Here is a 15,969-nt window from a genome sequence, read left to right on the forward strand (position 1 = left end):
CGTGTGCTTGTGTGCTTGTGTGCTTGTAGAGGTTCAGACGTGTGTCGCGATCGAGGCAAATCGTCACTCCGTGTGGGTGTATGGCTATTCGTTTCATGACAGCTAAAAGCACTTGACCGCGACAAATAGGACGACCGATAACAACCAGTCGTCTACTTTGGCTTTCGGAAATGATTAAATCTCTGATGCAAAATGATTTTATATTCGTTTCTTCGTTATCGATTAATCACCCTGGAAACAAGATCCAACCTTGTATTAGGTGAAACTGATTTTCCATTTAATTATTATCGACGTTTATTATAGGCGTAGGAAATATCTTTTACTGCAATCTTGATACCTTCTTCATACTGTTATGTTAAAGACTGGATCCGCAAATTAGGGAAAGTAAAATAACGGATTTCAAAATTATTCGAAAAGTACTAAACATACAAGCCTCGCTTACAATTCCTTTTCCGTAACATGTAAAGTCTGGAAAGTCTACAAGGTAATAACAATAAGTTGTAATTATTACGAACCATTGGTTTCTGACACACATGTATAATTGCGTGTTTTTCTTTGGTCTAAAAATCTCGCGACTTGGGACCAAGTAGATGAAAGAGTGTGAACTATGTTATGGTTTGTCATGCGATAATCTCGTGACCGTGATGTGATCCAAGACTAGATAATTTGCATGTGCCTGCTGTGGATATTTGCTTCTATATATGTGATAAAACTGAAAACTATTGACACAATTACTTTCAGCAAATCGATGCCTCGTTTACATTACAACGTTTTTCGAAAATTTATTTAAAATTGAATGTGGACAGGTTATAGTTTCCGATGCTATTTAGCCTCGTTCGTTACAATCTTCACCTAACATATCTTTATGTATATAATTATGTAATTGTGTCATTACACCATTGAATATTGAACACCGCAAAAAAAGAAAAGAGAAAAAACAAAACAAAATCATTACCTTGATATAGTAGATAATTAAGTATATAACTGATGACGTGCGATGGATATATATATATATATATATTTTCTATTCCATCTGCGCGATTTCGGTAAAGTCGACTAGCCGCACCTCTAGAAGTTTGCGAAATAATTACACGCAGTTTTTTGATTCTGAAGACTCGTTGAATATCATGAAATTCCATATTTATATATAAGGTTTTCGAGAGAATATGTTTCTTACACATTTTTAAATATTTTAATATCAACTATAATGCGTTTGTTGACCCCTGTTACTAGTGAAACTATAATTATATGTCATATAATTATACTTCCTATTGAAACAATTACGAGCACATGCATGACGAAAATATCCATTTTCATATTAATTACGATGGAAAATACATTACGGGAAAAAGTAGGTATGATTAATCAGTCGTGGCGAAATCATTTTAGAAAATCCCCATTTTTTTCATACCGTAACAAAGTGAGACAGGCATATCTGCACGTGAATCTTCAACATAAGACATATATCTACTATTCATTCGTGTTTATCGCTTTGTGTTGTGATATCGTGCGTCAATGTGCGTAATTGCATTCATTGCCACACCAACAATCTAAAATTAGCTTCAGGAAGAAAATAATGTATATCAATATTAAATTTTATTTTAGATTTTAAATTGCATATAGCAATAATTTAAAAAAAAATCGTAGTTATGTTTAAAGACCAATCGCTATCGGCCAAAAATTTTAACCTAACTACATAAATTTCTGCAATATAATGATACTTAACTGTATCCAACTATGTATGATATTACGAGAATTTCAACACATGAACGCCATTGTCGCTTGACTGGATTCCAGTTGCAGGCGAAGCGTGTCCTTAAGCCAAGTAATTATAGTTATAAGGTATAAATTAACGTAATGTAAGTTGTAAAGTGTAAAACTTACGTTTAACGACGCCCAAAAATATTGTTCGTCGTGTAAGTACAAAAGGACGAGAACCAAAATACGACATACACAGGATCGAGACATCTGTGTGTACCGGGTGTTGCATGAAATATGTATTTTCTGTATTTCTGGTAAAAAAATGAGCAGCTTAATCAAGCTACTCCAACAATTGCGACAAGTTTTTAAGCATTCGAATCTTGAACCATTTCGTATCGATTTCCTTGAGCTTTGCGTTGATTATTATAGAAAAGGGATAGATTCAGGAATGACTAAAAAGACACCCGTTATCCGTTGGCATTTAATAAGAAGCTTGATACTTGCAAGGAACGTTAAATGCAAGCTGGTTTTACCGCTGGTGAAAAAGAAACAAAGAATCGTATAAAAGTAAGGAAATGAAATGAAAATGTATACGCTTGAAACTGGAACGAGTGGATACCATGTGCGATTATTTCGTAAGTTCATTGGCAACACTGAAATTCCCTTCCGGGTATGAGACGGCTATTTGCTTCCACTTACCACTCGAACTCGTGGGATGCGAGTCGGTAAAAACACTTGACGTATGTACATACATGCATGGGTGAATGTCCGTGTTCCACATGTGTGGCAATTTCACTTCATACGATGTTAAAATATTTTGCGTCACACTATTAATCACGGTCCGCGTCGAGAAGAGGAATTTGATTGTCAGATTGGATTGCGGGATAAATTATTAGCGAAGAAAGCTTGTGAGAATATAAAATGAAAGCTGGTAAATCAGTATTTAACTCCTATACTCGAACGCTTAACTGGAAATTCTTGGTAAATAATCAATTGCGTTTATAAAACCTTCAATTAAGAAGTCTCGTCGGTTGATAAAACGGTAAGCCGAGTATTATTTTTTTGAATATCGAGATATTCGAACGTCGTTGCTCAATTTAACGACCATGAAGATCGATCACTGGCTCATGCTTAGCGATTGTTTGAACCATTCTTTGACAGAGATAATTAGATAATTTGTCCAAGCCAGGTACCTTTCATGCGCGTAAACAAAACTTCAATACTATATATATATGTTTGGCGTTGAAAACTTGATAGTAAGTCTCGATTGATGGTTTTATTGTATCGCTTCAACTTGGGAATTAATTAATGACGAACTCAAATATTTAATCGCCAAGGTGAGCGACTGCAGTATCACGACTCCAATAATCATCCAAGCTGGACCTTTGCTTGGTTCGTAATCGGTTTAGCAACAATTTACGACTGCGAAATGATGACGGTATTTTTTTTTTTTTTTTTTTTTTTTTTACAAACTTTTTGCAACCTTCAATATATGTTTCTAGATGCACCAATGGATAAGGTTGCTTTATCGCATTGAAAACTTGTGTAATAACACAATTAAGTATATACGACCGGCAAACTGCAGTTCTTAACATATATATAACCGTATAATGGAACATAAACGTACCTCGGTCTTATAATGGTAATATTATACGCCATTTAAGAAGGCAACGATAAAGAATTCTATTGCTTCGGTAGCAACAAGCCACGAACAAGTGATGCAATTGTAAAATATTAAAGTACGAAATCATTTTCTATGCGGAACATTAGAATTAAGGTAAAGTTAAATCGAGAAAAAATTGCCGTACAATCATGGTTTTGCTTATAAAGTGTCGGAAGCGTGTTCACGGCCATAAATGTTTTACTTAGATTGTAAAAACAGACGAGACACCAAGTTTTCACTCCGTCATTTTGACTCAATGTGAAAATCGAGTGATAATACATAGACTCACAACGGAATTGCTCGCATGTCGGGGGATAAGAACGGTTTTTTCCACGAGCGATTAAGTAGTGTAAATTTTAAGTGTACTTAATATGCCTCGATTCAAATTTTGGCACTTTGGTTGGACAGGGGGGATCCAACTGGTTGGAGTATAATCGAGTATGAAACAGCTGACATGTCGTTGGGTTCGATGAAGAGTTGAAGTATGTCAGATGGCGAGGAATTTGCAGAGTCCTGCGGCATCGAGAAATGAAAAATTGACGCATGCTGCAAAGATGAACGTCTATCAGAATGTGCAAATATTTTCAGACATTTCGCAGCGAATTTATTTCTGCAGATATATAGGCCTGCGAGCAAATTGTCATCCGTGATGATTAAGCGAGGTAGTTGCAGGGTATATAGACAGTATAGATATCCCCCGAACGAAATCAGGGCTCGCCAAGGTTGATCTAATACCCTAATAGATCCCGTCATTGGCGTAAAACGTTGGGGAATGATCTAGCGTCCCGGGCGTATCCTATAGACTCATAAATCGGCAAATTACCACTGACGTCAATGTGTCGCTGGGGCTTGATCCAGGCCAATATGAGGAAAATTGAGGCCATCACTTGTCCAGATATAGTCATTAACACCGGTGTTCAGTGTGCATGAGTAAGTCAAAACGATAATCTGTGCAATATGCGAAGAAAAGCACGATCCGAGACTATTGACTTTTGGAAGATATGCAACAAGTGAGGGAACCGATAAAGTTGACTACTAAATATCAACTGACCTTGGCTCGAAACTTCCTGTGAACACATAAGTTGATCCAACCTTGTGTTCGACTTGGTGACAATGAAGCTTCGAAAGTGAAATCTCGATGGTAACCGTGTCTAACAGGAATACAAATCAGCTTATTTCACGCTAGTATATGTATAACGTGGTATAAGTGCAGGATCGACATGACCATGGTGTTTGAATAGTTTTGCAAGGAGCGTACGTTTCTAGTGTTTCTACCTGTCGTACAAACAGAGCACGAATTCAGTTGTAACACATTTCCAACGGAATCGTGGACGCGTTATCATTTCAGTATTGCACGTCTTAGCGTTATCTATATTACACGTTTTCGCCTTATCTATATCACACCTGCAATCCAACACGCGATATTCAGAACTCGTGTATCTGTCGGTACATCTACTATCTACGGTAGATAGGTGAACCCGATTTATGGAGATTCCAGACCATAGATCGAGTGCAACGATCGTCATTATCTCGCTATAGGGTATAAAAAAATTTGCACCAGACATCCGTACCTCACGAGCTTGGCATATCTAATTCCATTGTAATGTCCTTTAAATTATGGACCTCGTGGTATGTGCCGAGTAGATAACGCAGCTATAGGCAGGTATAACGTGCTGCGGATGCGTAAAACTCGCACGAGTTGCAAGTAACATGACTTTTACTATACCAGTTTATTGTTTCTTTGATTTGAATTCATTACCTTCATATCGGAGTTATACTGCAGGTGATAATTATCAGCAAACCATAATAATACTTGCTGCATTTTTTGCTGCTGAAATGCGCAAATATTTCTCGGTATCTTAATGTCTTATAGTTCTCAAGGAAATTGGAATCCTAAATTCATAAACGAGGAAAGTCTTGTACATTAATATTCACCATTGATCCTGAGTTCTTGATGATGACGTACGAATTCAACACTTCTTGCGGGTTTTCAATACCGGATAAATGCATACTGGTATAACCACTGTTGCAAAACGTATGCAATTCTTGTAACAATTTGAAAAGCCAGTCATATTTTCACGTTTTTATGGCCTGTACGGCACAAATTACGAAGCTTACATTGTACCTATGCTCTATTCTTCATTTAGAAGCTGTTTTTCATACGAACTGTATTTGCACATCGCGGTAATTGCTAAAGCAATGCGAATACTCCAGAGCGTTGCATCGTTGTTGGAATTGCACAGCAAAAAACAGGGAGTCGCCATTATGAACTTGGGAATTATAAGGTTTTTCACGTGTAATATGCAGCCGACAATAAATCTGGCGAACGTTGGTGATCTCAGGAATTATGAAGTTCGATATCACGGGAATTGCGAAACGAGTATTGTAGTTGTGTGTGCATGTTAGAACGATCAGGAAAAAATGTTCAACGGTGTTCATTTCACATCGGTTCAGTTAATTTGGAAATATAAACATAAATCATCATGTTCAAAAAAGGTCCATTCGATTTCACGGATCAGATGGAACTTTTCCTTGGTTAATGAATAAATTTTTCTACTAATAATTAGTTCATACTAGGATTGACGTGAAAGGAATTGAATACTGAGAGAAGGAAATATTAAAAACGTGATATTAGCTTTGCTATATCGAAATTAGAATATTCCTATCCTTTGCCGGCCTAACTGTAGCAATTTCAATTTAGCCCAAGGTGTTAGAAATATTAATTGCGTCGTTGGAAGGTGAAACTTTTACCGAAAGAATTTTTCCTATATTTCAATAAGACGTGAGCAACTCATTTCGGTATTTGCTATGAATTACAAATATCAGCACTCACACTCATTGTCATGTCAGTATGAATTCATATACCTATTTATCGTAAAAGGAGATCCTCGAGTTAAATGATGTCCCAATGCATGGCGGTATGCTTGTCTCGTTATCTTCGAAACGAATGCAATATGCTTCATGTGTTTCGAATCGGGACAATCTTTTGTATTCAAATCCTCCGTCATACGTTAAACAAAGAATAAAAAATTTACTTTTCACGGCATGGGCATTGAAAAGTCCACTTTTTGTGGCAGTTTTCGTTCCGTAAAGTGACGCTTTATACGGCAGCGAACAAAGTTGCGGAATAAAGTCTTTATTCCACAGTTTTGATGCGCAGTTCGAAGTGCGCATCCCAAACTGCCGAATAAAGTAGCTTCGTCGAACAGATCGCGACATAACCTCACTCTTCGTTTTGCTTTTCAATGCCCATACCGTTAAAAATATTGTATGTGGCATGCCCGTAAACCGTTTTTTGGCACGGATAATTTCAGTACTCGCTTCCGGCTCGCCTTCAGCTCGTCCTGAAATCTTTATCCTTGCCAAAAAAACAGGCGGTTTACGGGTAGGCTACATACATAGCTATTATCAGTAATTATTATCCGTATTCGAAGGAGAACAGCAGCTTTAAATCCATCGTTCTAAGTCGATCTCTTACGCAATGATGACCCTGCGTACATGAGAATCGCTCTTTCGGCATCTACGTGCGAGAAGTGTTAAGTCTTGTCGACTGTCCGTATAAAGTTTATATGTGATAATACGTGCGTATACATTTACGTCCATTTACGTCTCTATATTTACGCTGCCAATTTGAAATGTAAATTTGATAATTGAAATGGCGCTCGTGTCACATGAAACTTTTCAATCATGGACCACCTTCCGCGGCAGAATTTATAAAGACCGGCTTCCCCTTGATCTTGACCAATGAACAACTACGGATGTCCGTGATATTTTAATCTCCACGTTAACGGATGCTGGAACTTGATACAGCGATTCAAGTTCACGCCCTCAAAGGCACTCGGATTACGATTAGTTCCTTCAACCGAATCATTGTGAGAACAGAGAAACTAGCTTGCTAATAATACTATGCTTCTAGCCGCTGGTACTACTCCAATGAATACACTATACATATATGGCATTCTACGCCACTCAGTAAACGGTTGACTACTTATTAATTGACAAACGTCCAGCCTAAAGTCGCTGGTTTCCTGTGCAAAAAGAGAAACGGGATGTCCAAAATGTACGGGTTTCGGTTTGATTTCGACTTGGCGGGTTTCAATCAACTTTTCATTAATTGTTTAACAGTAGAAACTTTCGACAGTGATCAGCACTTCGTTTCGTCTCGATCTGTTCAGTTGAAGCTGAACAATAATAAAAAAAAAAAATCACAAATACGTTACATGAAGTTATTTGTTTTTACGTATGTGCGCAACTAATTCAAAAACAGTAAGGCCGGTTTAAAAAATTATTTCTTTAGTGTAAAAGGCGATAAAAGGAAAATTATAGGAAAAGTGAAGGCTTCGTTTTGCGTGCTCAGAGTTCTGAGGATTCCACGTTTTTGATTGATATAATTTTATTTATTTCGATAATTCTGTAATTTCATCTTTTTGTACTTCTACTTTTTGCATTTTTCAAATCTCTGAAATAGATTTTTGCGTCTTTTAAAATTCGATATTGTGTTTCGACACTTTGATTATCTACACTTTTATTATTCAACGATATTTTATTTAAAAACTAAATCAATACGAGATAGATGACAATATCTATCATACACCAATAGGTTGTAGGTTGGTTTGGGTAATCCGAGTGCTGTTTGATTACCAATTTTACGTCATTTTATTTGATTAGACTTTTTGACCTATTCAGGGCGCATTGCGAAATTAGGGAGCAGCGCTAAAAAATCGCAAAAGAGATACAAGATCGTTCACAGCACTGGGAGCTAATATCGGAACGCACTATAAAAGCGCAATTTTTGACATAGATTTATGTTTCATGGTTTTCTTTTTCTCGCTAATGTATCTACTTACTTTCATTATCAGAATAATAAGCTTATTATAATAAGTATGGATATAAATAATCGAACTATTTCATACCAAAATACAGATTCATCCAAAATTCAAGGACTAAATAAAAGCTAGTCATATAATAAATCCTGTACACAACGGTATAACGTTATTATGAAATTAAACTATGTGGTATTTATTTTTCTAGTATCACAATTTAGTAAAGTTTCCTGCGTTCAGGATGAGTTTACAGTTATTTTTAATAATAATCATTACAGATGTCTGTAGCAGCTTGTGTACTTAATATAGAATTTATGTCATCATCATTATTTGCAAACGTTTCTGATATAATTAATCAAGTCTCCATCTCATTAGTTCACGTTACTCAGTTTGTTGTAGCGTGAAACAATAGATTCCACGTCCAGTTGAGAAAGAAATTCTTCGTCCGAATCATCTGCTATATGAGACATAAAGTTGGATGTGGAAGTTGGTTTATCTCGTTCATTATTTTTATCTTCAAGTTTTTTTACGTTTTCGTTATGAGCTAAAGTAGTATTAATATTTTCATAATCGGGCGGAGTCAAGTCATCATTGCTTCTAAACATAGCTAATTTGAGCTTAGTCTCAGAAACTTTGGACGTGTTCGATTGCCCATTAACTCTTGAAACAACTGTTACTTTTTCTCCATTTGTTACAGATTTCTCTACGTTATTAATGCATGAGCTGAAAACTTTTGGAACAGATTCATTTTCTTTAATTGAATTGACACTTGATTGCACAGCAACACACTGTACAGGATTTGTTTTGGATTTAACTGTATGCTGTTTACTTGAAATTGTGCTCTTTGTTTCGATTTCTTTGTGAGTAACTGAATCAGTGTTTGTTATAACTTGCGAAACCAGTTCGTCATCAATATCAAGAAAGGAAGCAGAAAATTCATCATCAAAGTCGTCAGACTCGAAGGCAAACTTGACATTTTTGTTAATAATACATTTAGAAGAATTTTCATTATCTTTCAAAGTGTGAGAATTTTCCTTATTATCTAAATAAGGTGGATTTCCGCATTTACTTGAGTAATTTTTCGGGTCCTCTGAATTTGTTTGTTGTTTTGTAACAGTTGAAAAATTGCTTGTTTCTACCGATTGTCTAACATTGTTGTTTTTGTGCTTGGCAGTATAATTTAAGCTGTCGTCAATATTAGTGCAATTTTTCAAGTTGCTGAGACAAGATTGTGGATTCGATTTTTCAAATGTCTTTGTACGTTCATTACACAATCTACTTCCTACATTAGAATTTGAAGAGCATAAACTATTGAATGCTCGGTTACCAACAGATTCCAAGGAATGACTTTGACTTTTCAAACTTTCTAATCTAGCATTCATTTCCAATGTCGTGAAAGTTTTAGACTTTTTTGTATAGACGTTTACAACATTTTTCATCATGACAATGAAATGATGTTTTTTCAGGTAAGTTCCTACAGTTAGGAATGGAACATTGCCCAAAAACAGAACAGTACCAATGTCTACGAAGTAAGGATGTTTGACTAAAATATCTTTTGATATCGTTCCTTCGATCGTACCCGTGCAATCTCTTAAAACTACCAAAGGATCCGGTCGACTAAAGTCAACCCGTTGTACCACCCCTGCTAGAAATGGTATTTTACAGTTTTTGTACGAATTAGCCGAAAGCTTCTTTTTCACAGTTGATATTTCATGATCATCGAAAAAACCCTCAGTCAAATCGCTCAGCAGTAGTTGCCATGCGCCTTCGGAGAATAAATTCGTGGTGTTCTGTGAGCAATATTCTGAGAAAACAGATGTGTTGTTGTCGACTGTTTTCATATTATCCATACTATCGTTGCTATCTTCGAGATGAGCGGAATCAGGGATAAACAGTGGAATTGTTTCGCACGATGAATCTGGTAGTAAGCCGGCAGGTCCTGGAAATTTTCTGATCAAAGTTACAGGCTTATTGTAAACTGGTTTACCGAATTTCATAGGAGATTTTACAGTACTTTCAGGTAGTTTCGATTTGAAACTGTTTACCGTGTCAACGTGACTAATATTGGTAAATTTAGATGTTTCTACCGAGCTAAACGAACTACCGGAAGAACTACTTTTCGGGTTAGCCTTCCCAAGTCTTTCTAAAATTGAATTCATTTTAGAGTCAATGTTTGTCCGATGTGACAATGGTTTGTTGAACAAATTTGGTTTCTCTGAATGTAAACTTTGGCTATCAGCGCCAACTGTGTTCCGCTGTATATTTCTATTCGAGGTTACATTCTTGCGCTGTTTGAGTCTTTCGAGTAGCAAACTTGTCCTGTCCTTGTTCCCGCCAACGGCATTGGTGCTAATCGTTGCCAATTCAGTAGTTTCAGACTTGGCATCCATTGGAACATGTTCGTCACTCTTGAATCTTTTAAAACTGATTCCTTTCTCTTCGGACGTGGCTTCAGATTGGTGCCGTGGTACTTTCTGCGAAGCGTCGTTAAGGAAGTCCTAGAGTTAAAAACATTATTAGACAAGGTTAGACGACAGCGATTATTGGAAAAACATTCAGTGACAGAGGAGTATAAAAAATATGTATAGTAAAAAAAAAAAAAAAAAAACCATTGAAAACCGTATTATGAAAAGCATTTATTAACTCTTAGCTTTTCATCCAGATTTCACTTTTAAATTTTCATTGTCATTGTTGATAAATCATTTAAGTAATGTTTAAGTACTTGGAGAGTTAAGAAAATGCGTAAGATTGTTAATCAAGTGAAGTAAAGTTGGCCTGAATTGCGCGAGTGTGCAAAATTTTATATGAAATTAGTGTAAATTTGAGGTTAGTTACCTCGTCCAGATCGGCCAGATCGAAATCTTCCTCCTCAAACATGTTTCTGTTAATTCAATATACCAGACATCCAGCGTCCTTAAAGATCGTCACATCATCGTTTTAAGACAAATTATTCGATTTGAATATGACATAAGAACATCGGCGGTGAATCAGAAAATGCAAAGTTTACATCAATTTGCTTCTGTTATTATATTTACTTCGCGTGTCGCCACTCGTCCGCATGCTCAAGCTTCGATTGTGTGAAGTTATCGTTGGTTGCGGAGTTAGGCGTAAAAAGTAAAAATTCAAAGTTACGAACAACGATTCGCTGCTGTATTCAAGGCAATGAATTCGAAGCGGCGCGAAGAAACAGTTGAGTTATTGTTTGGCTGATGCGCATGCGCGAAAACCGATTGGTATGAAGTTGGCTACGTAAATTCAAAGCGATCAACACCGATTTGCTGCTGCGTTCACGGAGGTGATAAAAAGTTGAATCAATTTTGTAAGTGCGTTGTTCAATTGCGCATTGATAATGGGTTTTTGTGTGTAATTAAAGTGCGCGGCTTGATTAAAGCGATACAAGTTAAAGCGTGGCGATAAGCGTTTGAAAAGGCCAGATCCGATCGGCCTCGATTTGTCTTATCGACGCAATTAGGCAGAATATTTTTTTCACGACAAACACGAAGGCATCTGCGTGAAGGAAACCGCAAAGGTGCTAGTAATTTAGGTACTATTTATTAAACTTTTTCAATTTTCGTAACAACGTTAATGCATAGTCTGAATCTGTAGATAAAAAGTCTGCTGTGAATTAAGTTTATTAGTTATCAATACCTGTATTGATATGCAACTGATTGAATACTTTGTACGCAGTTTTTTGTTGCCAAAACTTAACTCGAGTTAAGTTGTAATTGCATTCGATGTCTTATTTGCGTTCTGAATAAATTCCTTGACGTTTACTGAAGTATTATTAAGATATACTTTGTTTGCTTGCGTCGAAGCGCGAAATACAGAGTTTACAAAGAAAGAATTAGTTCCTCGTAGATGATCGTCTAATTTGCATTGAGTTCCGATCTCATTGATTCAGATGTATATTAACCCCACGAATTATTCGAGATTTTATGCGAGTGATGTACCACGTCGAAAATTATGATTTCTAAACTTTTTCCCACTGTTTGATTATTTTCGATCGTATATTGAGAAAAAGTTTCCTGAATAGCTATAAAATATTGAAATTTCGAATATTTGCATTTAGTTTTAATTTATTTTTTATTTTTATTTTTATTTTTTTGTTCATCAACAAGTCAAAGTTAGATTTTCTTAATAAAATATAATACTGGTGGTAAGTACGATGATAATATATGAAATTGAAAAATTCTTGTACGAAAATCGTTCCTGACTGCATATCGTTACGGAATACATATGTTACTAATGGCAATTAGTAGTGACTATTTTGTAGAAATATCTGAACGAAATTGTTTTATGCTGTTATCTATAAATCTGAAAGTAATCCTTGCAACTAAGCACTTAAAGTAGAGATAATATTTTGTCCAAAGGTTAAAGGTAAATAAAGGACCTTAAAAAACTTATCATTTTACTTATAAATCTGCTCTTTCAAAAGTTATTTAAAGTCGAAGGTCAACAAAGAACCTTAACAGAAAAAAAAAAAAAAAAAAAATTTGGTCGAATATTAAACTGTTTTTTTTCTGTAACTGTGAGAATATTCCTTAGTTTTATAATTGCAATAAAATCAGAGAAGATTGTCCATAATCGTCACGTGAAGCTGTAAGCTTCTGTTAATCACACTGCAATGAACTACGCTAGAATTTGATGACACAATTGTAGTGTTAATCATTTATTTTTAAACAACATCACAGAACAATAATCCTTGATTATTGTATACAGCCAATCAAATAATATATTTTGATATGGTTTGCTTACTATACAATGTGATACTACACATTGTATTTAATCTATATTCTAATAGCGATAGTATCTATATGTCGAGATAAAATCTTGTTCCAAAAAGTCTGGGAGAGCCGCTTATTTGCATCCGGTGCAGGAGCATTTTCCACCCTGTGGACAACTGCAGCTGCCTGAAATCCACGCAAATTTATAAATAAGTATTAATATAATGTTGGCGAACTTTATATACTATGATTTCAATCTAGTATCTCAGTACGGATTTATGCGTGTCGATATAGTGAAGTAAATAATCGTGAAAAAAATAAATTCACAAAGTAAAACAAAATTCAATCTGTACCTGCTCCACCGCTGCTGCATTTACAGCTTCCTCCACAGTTGCAGCCTTGGCATGAACCTTGAATAGAAAATATTTCTTTAATTAGGGTTTATATTATTCGTAATTTGGTTTACGGGAGGTTTGCAGAAGAATTTCAATATTCCAATTCCATTCCAATTAATCACTGATCGTAATTGTCAACGGGTGAATTGAACGAATTTACTTCACAACAATCGATCATTGCCTTTTGCAAATGGTGCAAAATATTTGCCATTTTCTCTTAATTAGTTAAGTATTCTTTAAAGAATAGTATCTTATACCGAATTCAAATTTTTCTACATATTATTACTTTTTCTCTAACAATATTGATAACACGATATACGAATGTTGAAGCGTATTGAATAATTTAAACGAAACTTTTCTGTATCTTGAAAATTTCTTATCGCAATAAAAAATTATCTGACTCAGAAATTGTATTCTTAAATGTAACAATAAAACGCGGAAAAACTCAGGTTTCACAATTCTCGCAATCAGTTCTATGTATATAAATCAGTTTATTTCACGATATACATTCAAGTTAGTAAAGTTAAAACAACGAAATATGGAGGCAAAAATTCACTGTTTTGCAACGTTAGAATACAATGACTTTGAAGTAGTTGATAAAGCCAGATACGAATAATATTTGATTTTATCGCTATTTACACCGAATTTCAGACAAGCCTAAAGTTACGATATCACGATTTTTCCTAAAAATCTATAATCACATTATCGTTACAAACTTCAAGTACATTCTATTTTCATTACCGATTCAACTCGTATGAATTATAAACACAAATAATTACCTGAGCTCTTGTCACAACCCGGTGCCGGCATCTTGATGCTAATTTAGGCTTGCTTTAGAATCGCTCACAAACGTTCGAGTCACTTCTTTACTTCCGCGTCTGATGAATCCACCGATCGGTGATCGTATTTATATTGCTCAGCATCCCCCCTCCCATTTGGCTGAGAATAATCGTCTCGTGCGCAACGACTGACCGCAGTGCAACGTGCAATGGTGCTCTCAAACATCTCAAACGTCGTTGCGTTGTTGTATATATATAGGTACCTGGGTATACTTTGACTGACACAAGAATCTTCTTTCTTTGAAACCCATCGTGGACGAACTCTGTACATTTATTACAGATAACCGCGATATCCTGAAGAGCATGACTATAGCTGGTTCTATTTGCCATGGATAAGGATTCGATTGTTTGGAATTATTTAGGAATTTATTTGTACGGTTATTTGCTTATGCGATAATTTTCTGTCAGCCATGTTTCTTGAAGAGATTCGTAGTCTTGGAAATACAGATTCAATCATGCTGCTGGAACTTTCCAAAAAGACAATTTATACCTTCGATTGTAACGGTGAAGAAATTCTACCTAAACTCACTTTAGTTTATACCTACGTATCACTGGCGGTGACAATATAGCACAGAAATACAGAAATACAGAAACTAAACTTGCCTAATTAAATGGCGTCGTCGCTTTTTCAAAAAAATATTGAAATTCTAAGAGTAGAAGAAGTTTGGGCAAGAATTATCTAATACATGATATTGAATTAGAATTAAAAAGATACTGAACTCTACATATATCTAATCAAAAGATTAATCGAATCTTTTGCAGAAGCTTCCTTCGATTCGCTAAATTTTTTCTTCAGTTAAAGAAAATACGTCGTTCTTTATAGAGCGTTAAAAAAAAAGGCGGCTGAATTATTCCGTTCAACCCAAGTTAATTCTTATTGACCCTCTTAGATTAAATCGCCTTTGAAGATGAGAGCAACGGCTAACAAAGAGAGGCCTTAGAGGGAATAACTCCAGCTGTATAAAGAATATGAAGATACACGTTTACCGTCCTATTAATTGACCTTTGAACTGATTTTGTAAACGCTGTGTAAACGGATGTGGTTGCGAATCTATCGAATGATTATGCGAGTCTACATCATTCGCAGCGATCCTATATATATATATATATATATATATACATATACATATATACAAACAACGGGAAATTAGTGGCGTATATTTTTTTACCGCTTTTATAATGACTCTGATTGGACTAACCGTGTCTATATAGATAGGATCGTATCAGAATGAAGAGGAATGAATGAAGGATATCGGCCTCATTTTAAAAACTATACGACGTCGACTTTTTGTAATATTATGCCCGGAGTGAATTCTATAGTATGTAAGAGTACTAGGGTGATAGCGCAGTAAAGTATAAGGCGTAACATTTAGTTGTGGCTGGATCTGTACTTGCAGTGGTGAAAGTTCGATCGCTTAGCCTACTTTTAGAGAAATGAAAAAGAAGCGAAATGATGGTCACGAACCGGGTGATTAAAAATTCATTGTCTCCGTACTTCGCATTGCTTTCGAAAATACTAGCTCTCGTCTTTTAGAGAATTAAGATTTACTTCTTGATTGTTAGAAGTTTATCAAAAACATATCAGACAAAGAATATTCGTGCGTAATAGCGAGTTATCTTTAATTTTATATGCTCATATATTTGAATAACAGTACCTAAATGTTTCAAACGTGTTACACCGAGCTCTGGAAATTATGATAATGTATTTTCTACAAGAGATTCTAATGATACAAAATGAGATTCGAAAATTGTAAGATGCGAATTCTAAAATAACGAAAATTTTACTTTCGATAAATCACTAAGACGATTAACTGTTTTACCGAA

The 15,969-nt window shown here is 35.4% G+C and overlaps 1 protein-coding gene and 1 long non-coding RNA gene across 2 annotated transcripts; both read right to left on the reverse strand.

Annotated features, from left to right (window-relative positions):
• Positions 1 to 8,147: 8,147 nt before the first annotated feature.
• On the reverse strand, positions 8,148 to 11,227 carry LOC124412112. The gene is made up of 2 exons (XM_046891742.1): positions 11,023 to 11,227; positions 8,148 to 10,685 (listed from the first exon to the last, which is right to left on the reverse strand). The coding sequence occupies exons 1-2, from the start codon at positions 11,062 to 11,064 to the stop codon at positions 8,559 to 8,561; spliced, it is 2,169 nt and encodes a 722-aa protein (XP_046747698.1). The 5' UTR covers positions 11,065 to 11,227; the 3' UTR covers positions 8,148 to 8,558.
• Positions 11,228 to 12,938: 1,711 nt separating this feature from the next.
• LOC124412119 lies at positions 12,939 to 14,221 on the reverse strand. The gene is made up of 3 exons (XR_006929763.1): positions 14,086 to 14,221; positions 13,265 to 13,321; positions 12,939 to 13,097 (listed from the first exon to the last, which is right to left on the reverse strand). It is a non-coding gene; the product is annotated as an uncharacterized LOC124412119 (long non-coding RNA).
• Between the last annotated feature and the right edge of the window lie 1,748 nt (positions 14,222 to 15,969).

This window comes from Diprion similis, chromosome 11 (genome assembly GCF_021155765.1).
Source record: "Diprion similis isolate iyDipSimi1 chromosome 11, iyDipSimi1.1, whole genome shotgun sequence".
NCBI classification, from domain to species: Eukaryota; Metazoa; Arthropoda; class Insecta; order Hymenoptera; family Diprionidae; genus Diprion; species Diprion similis.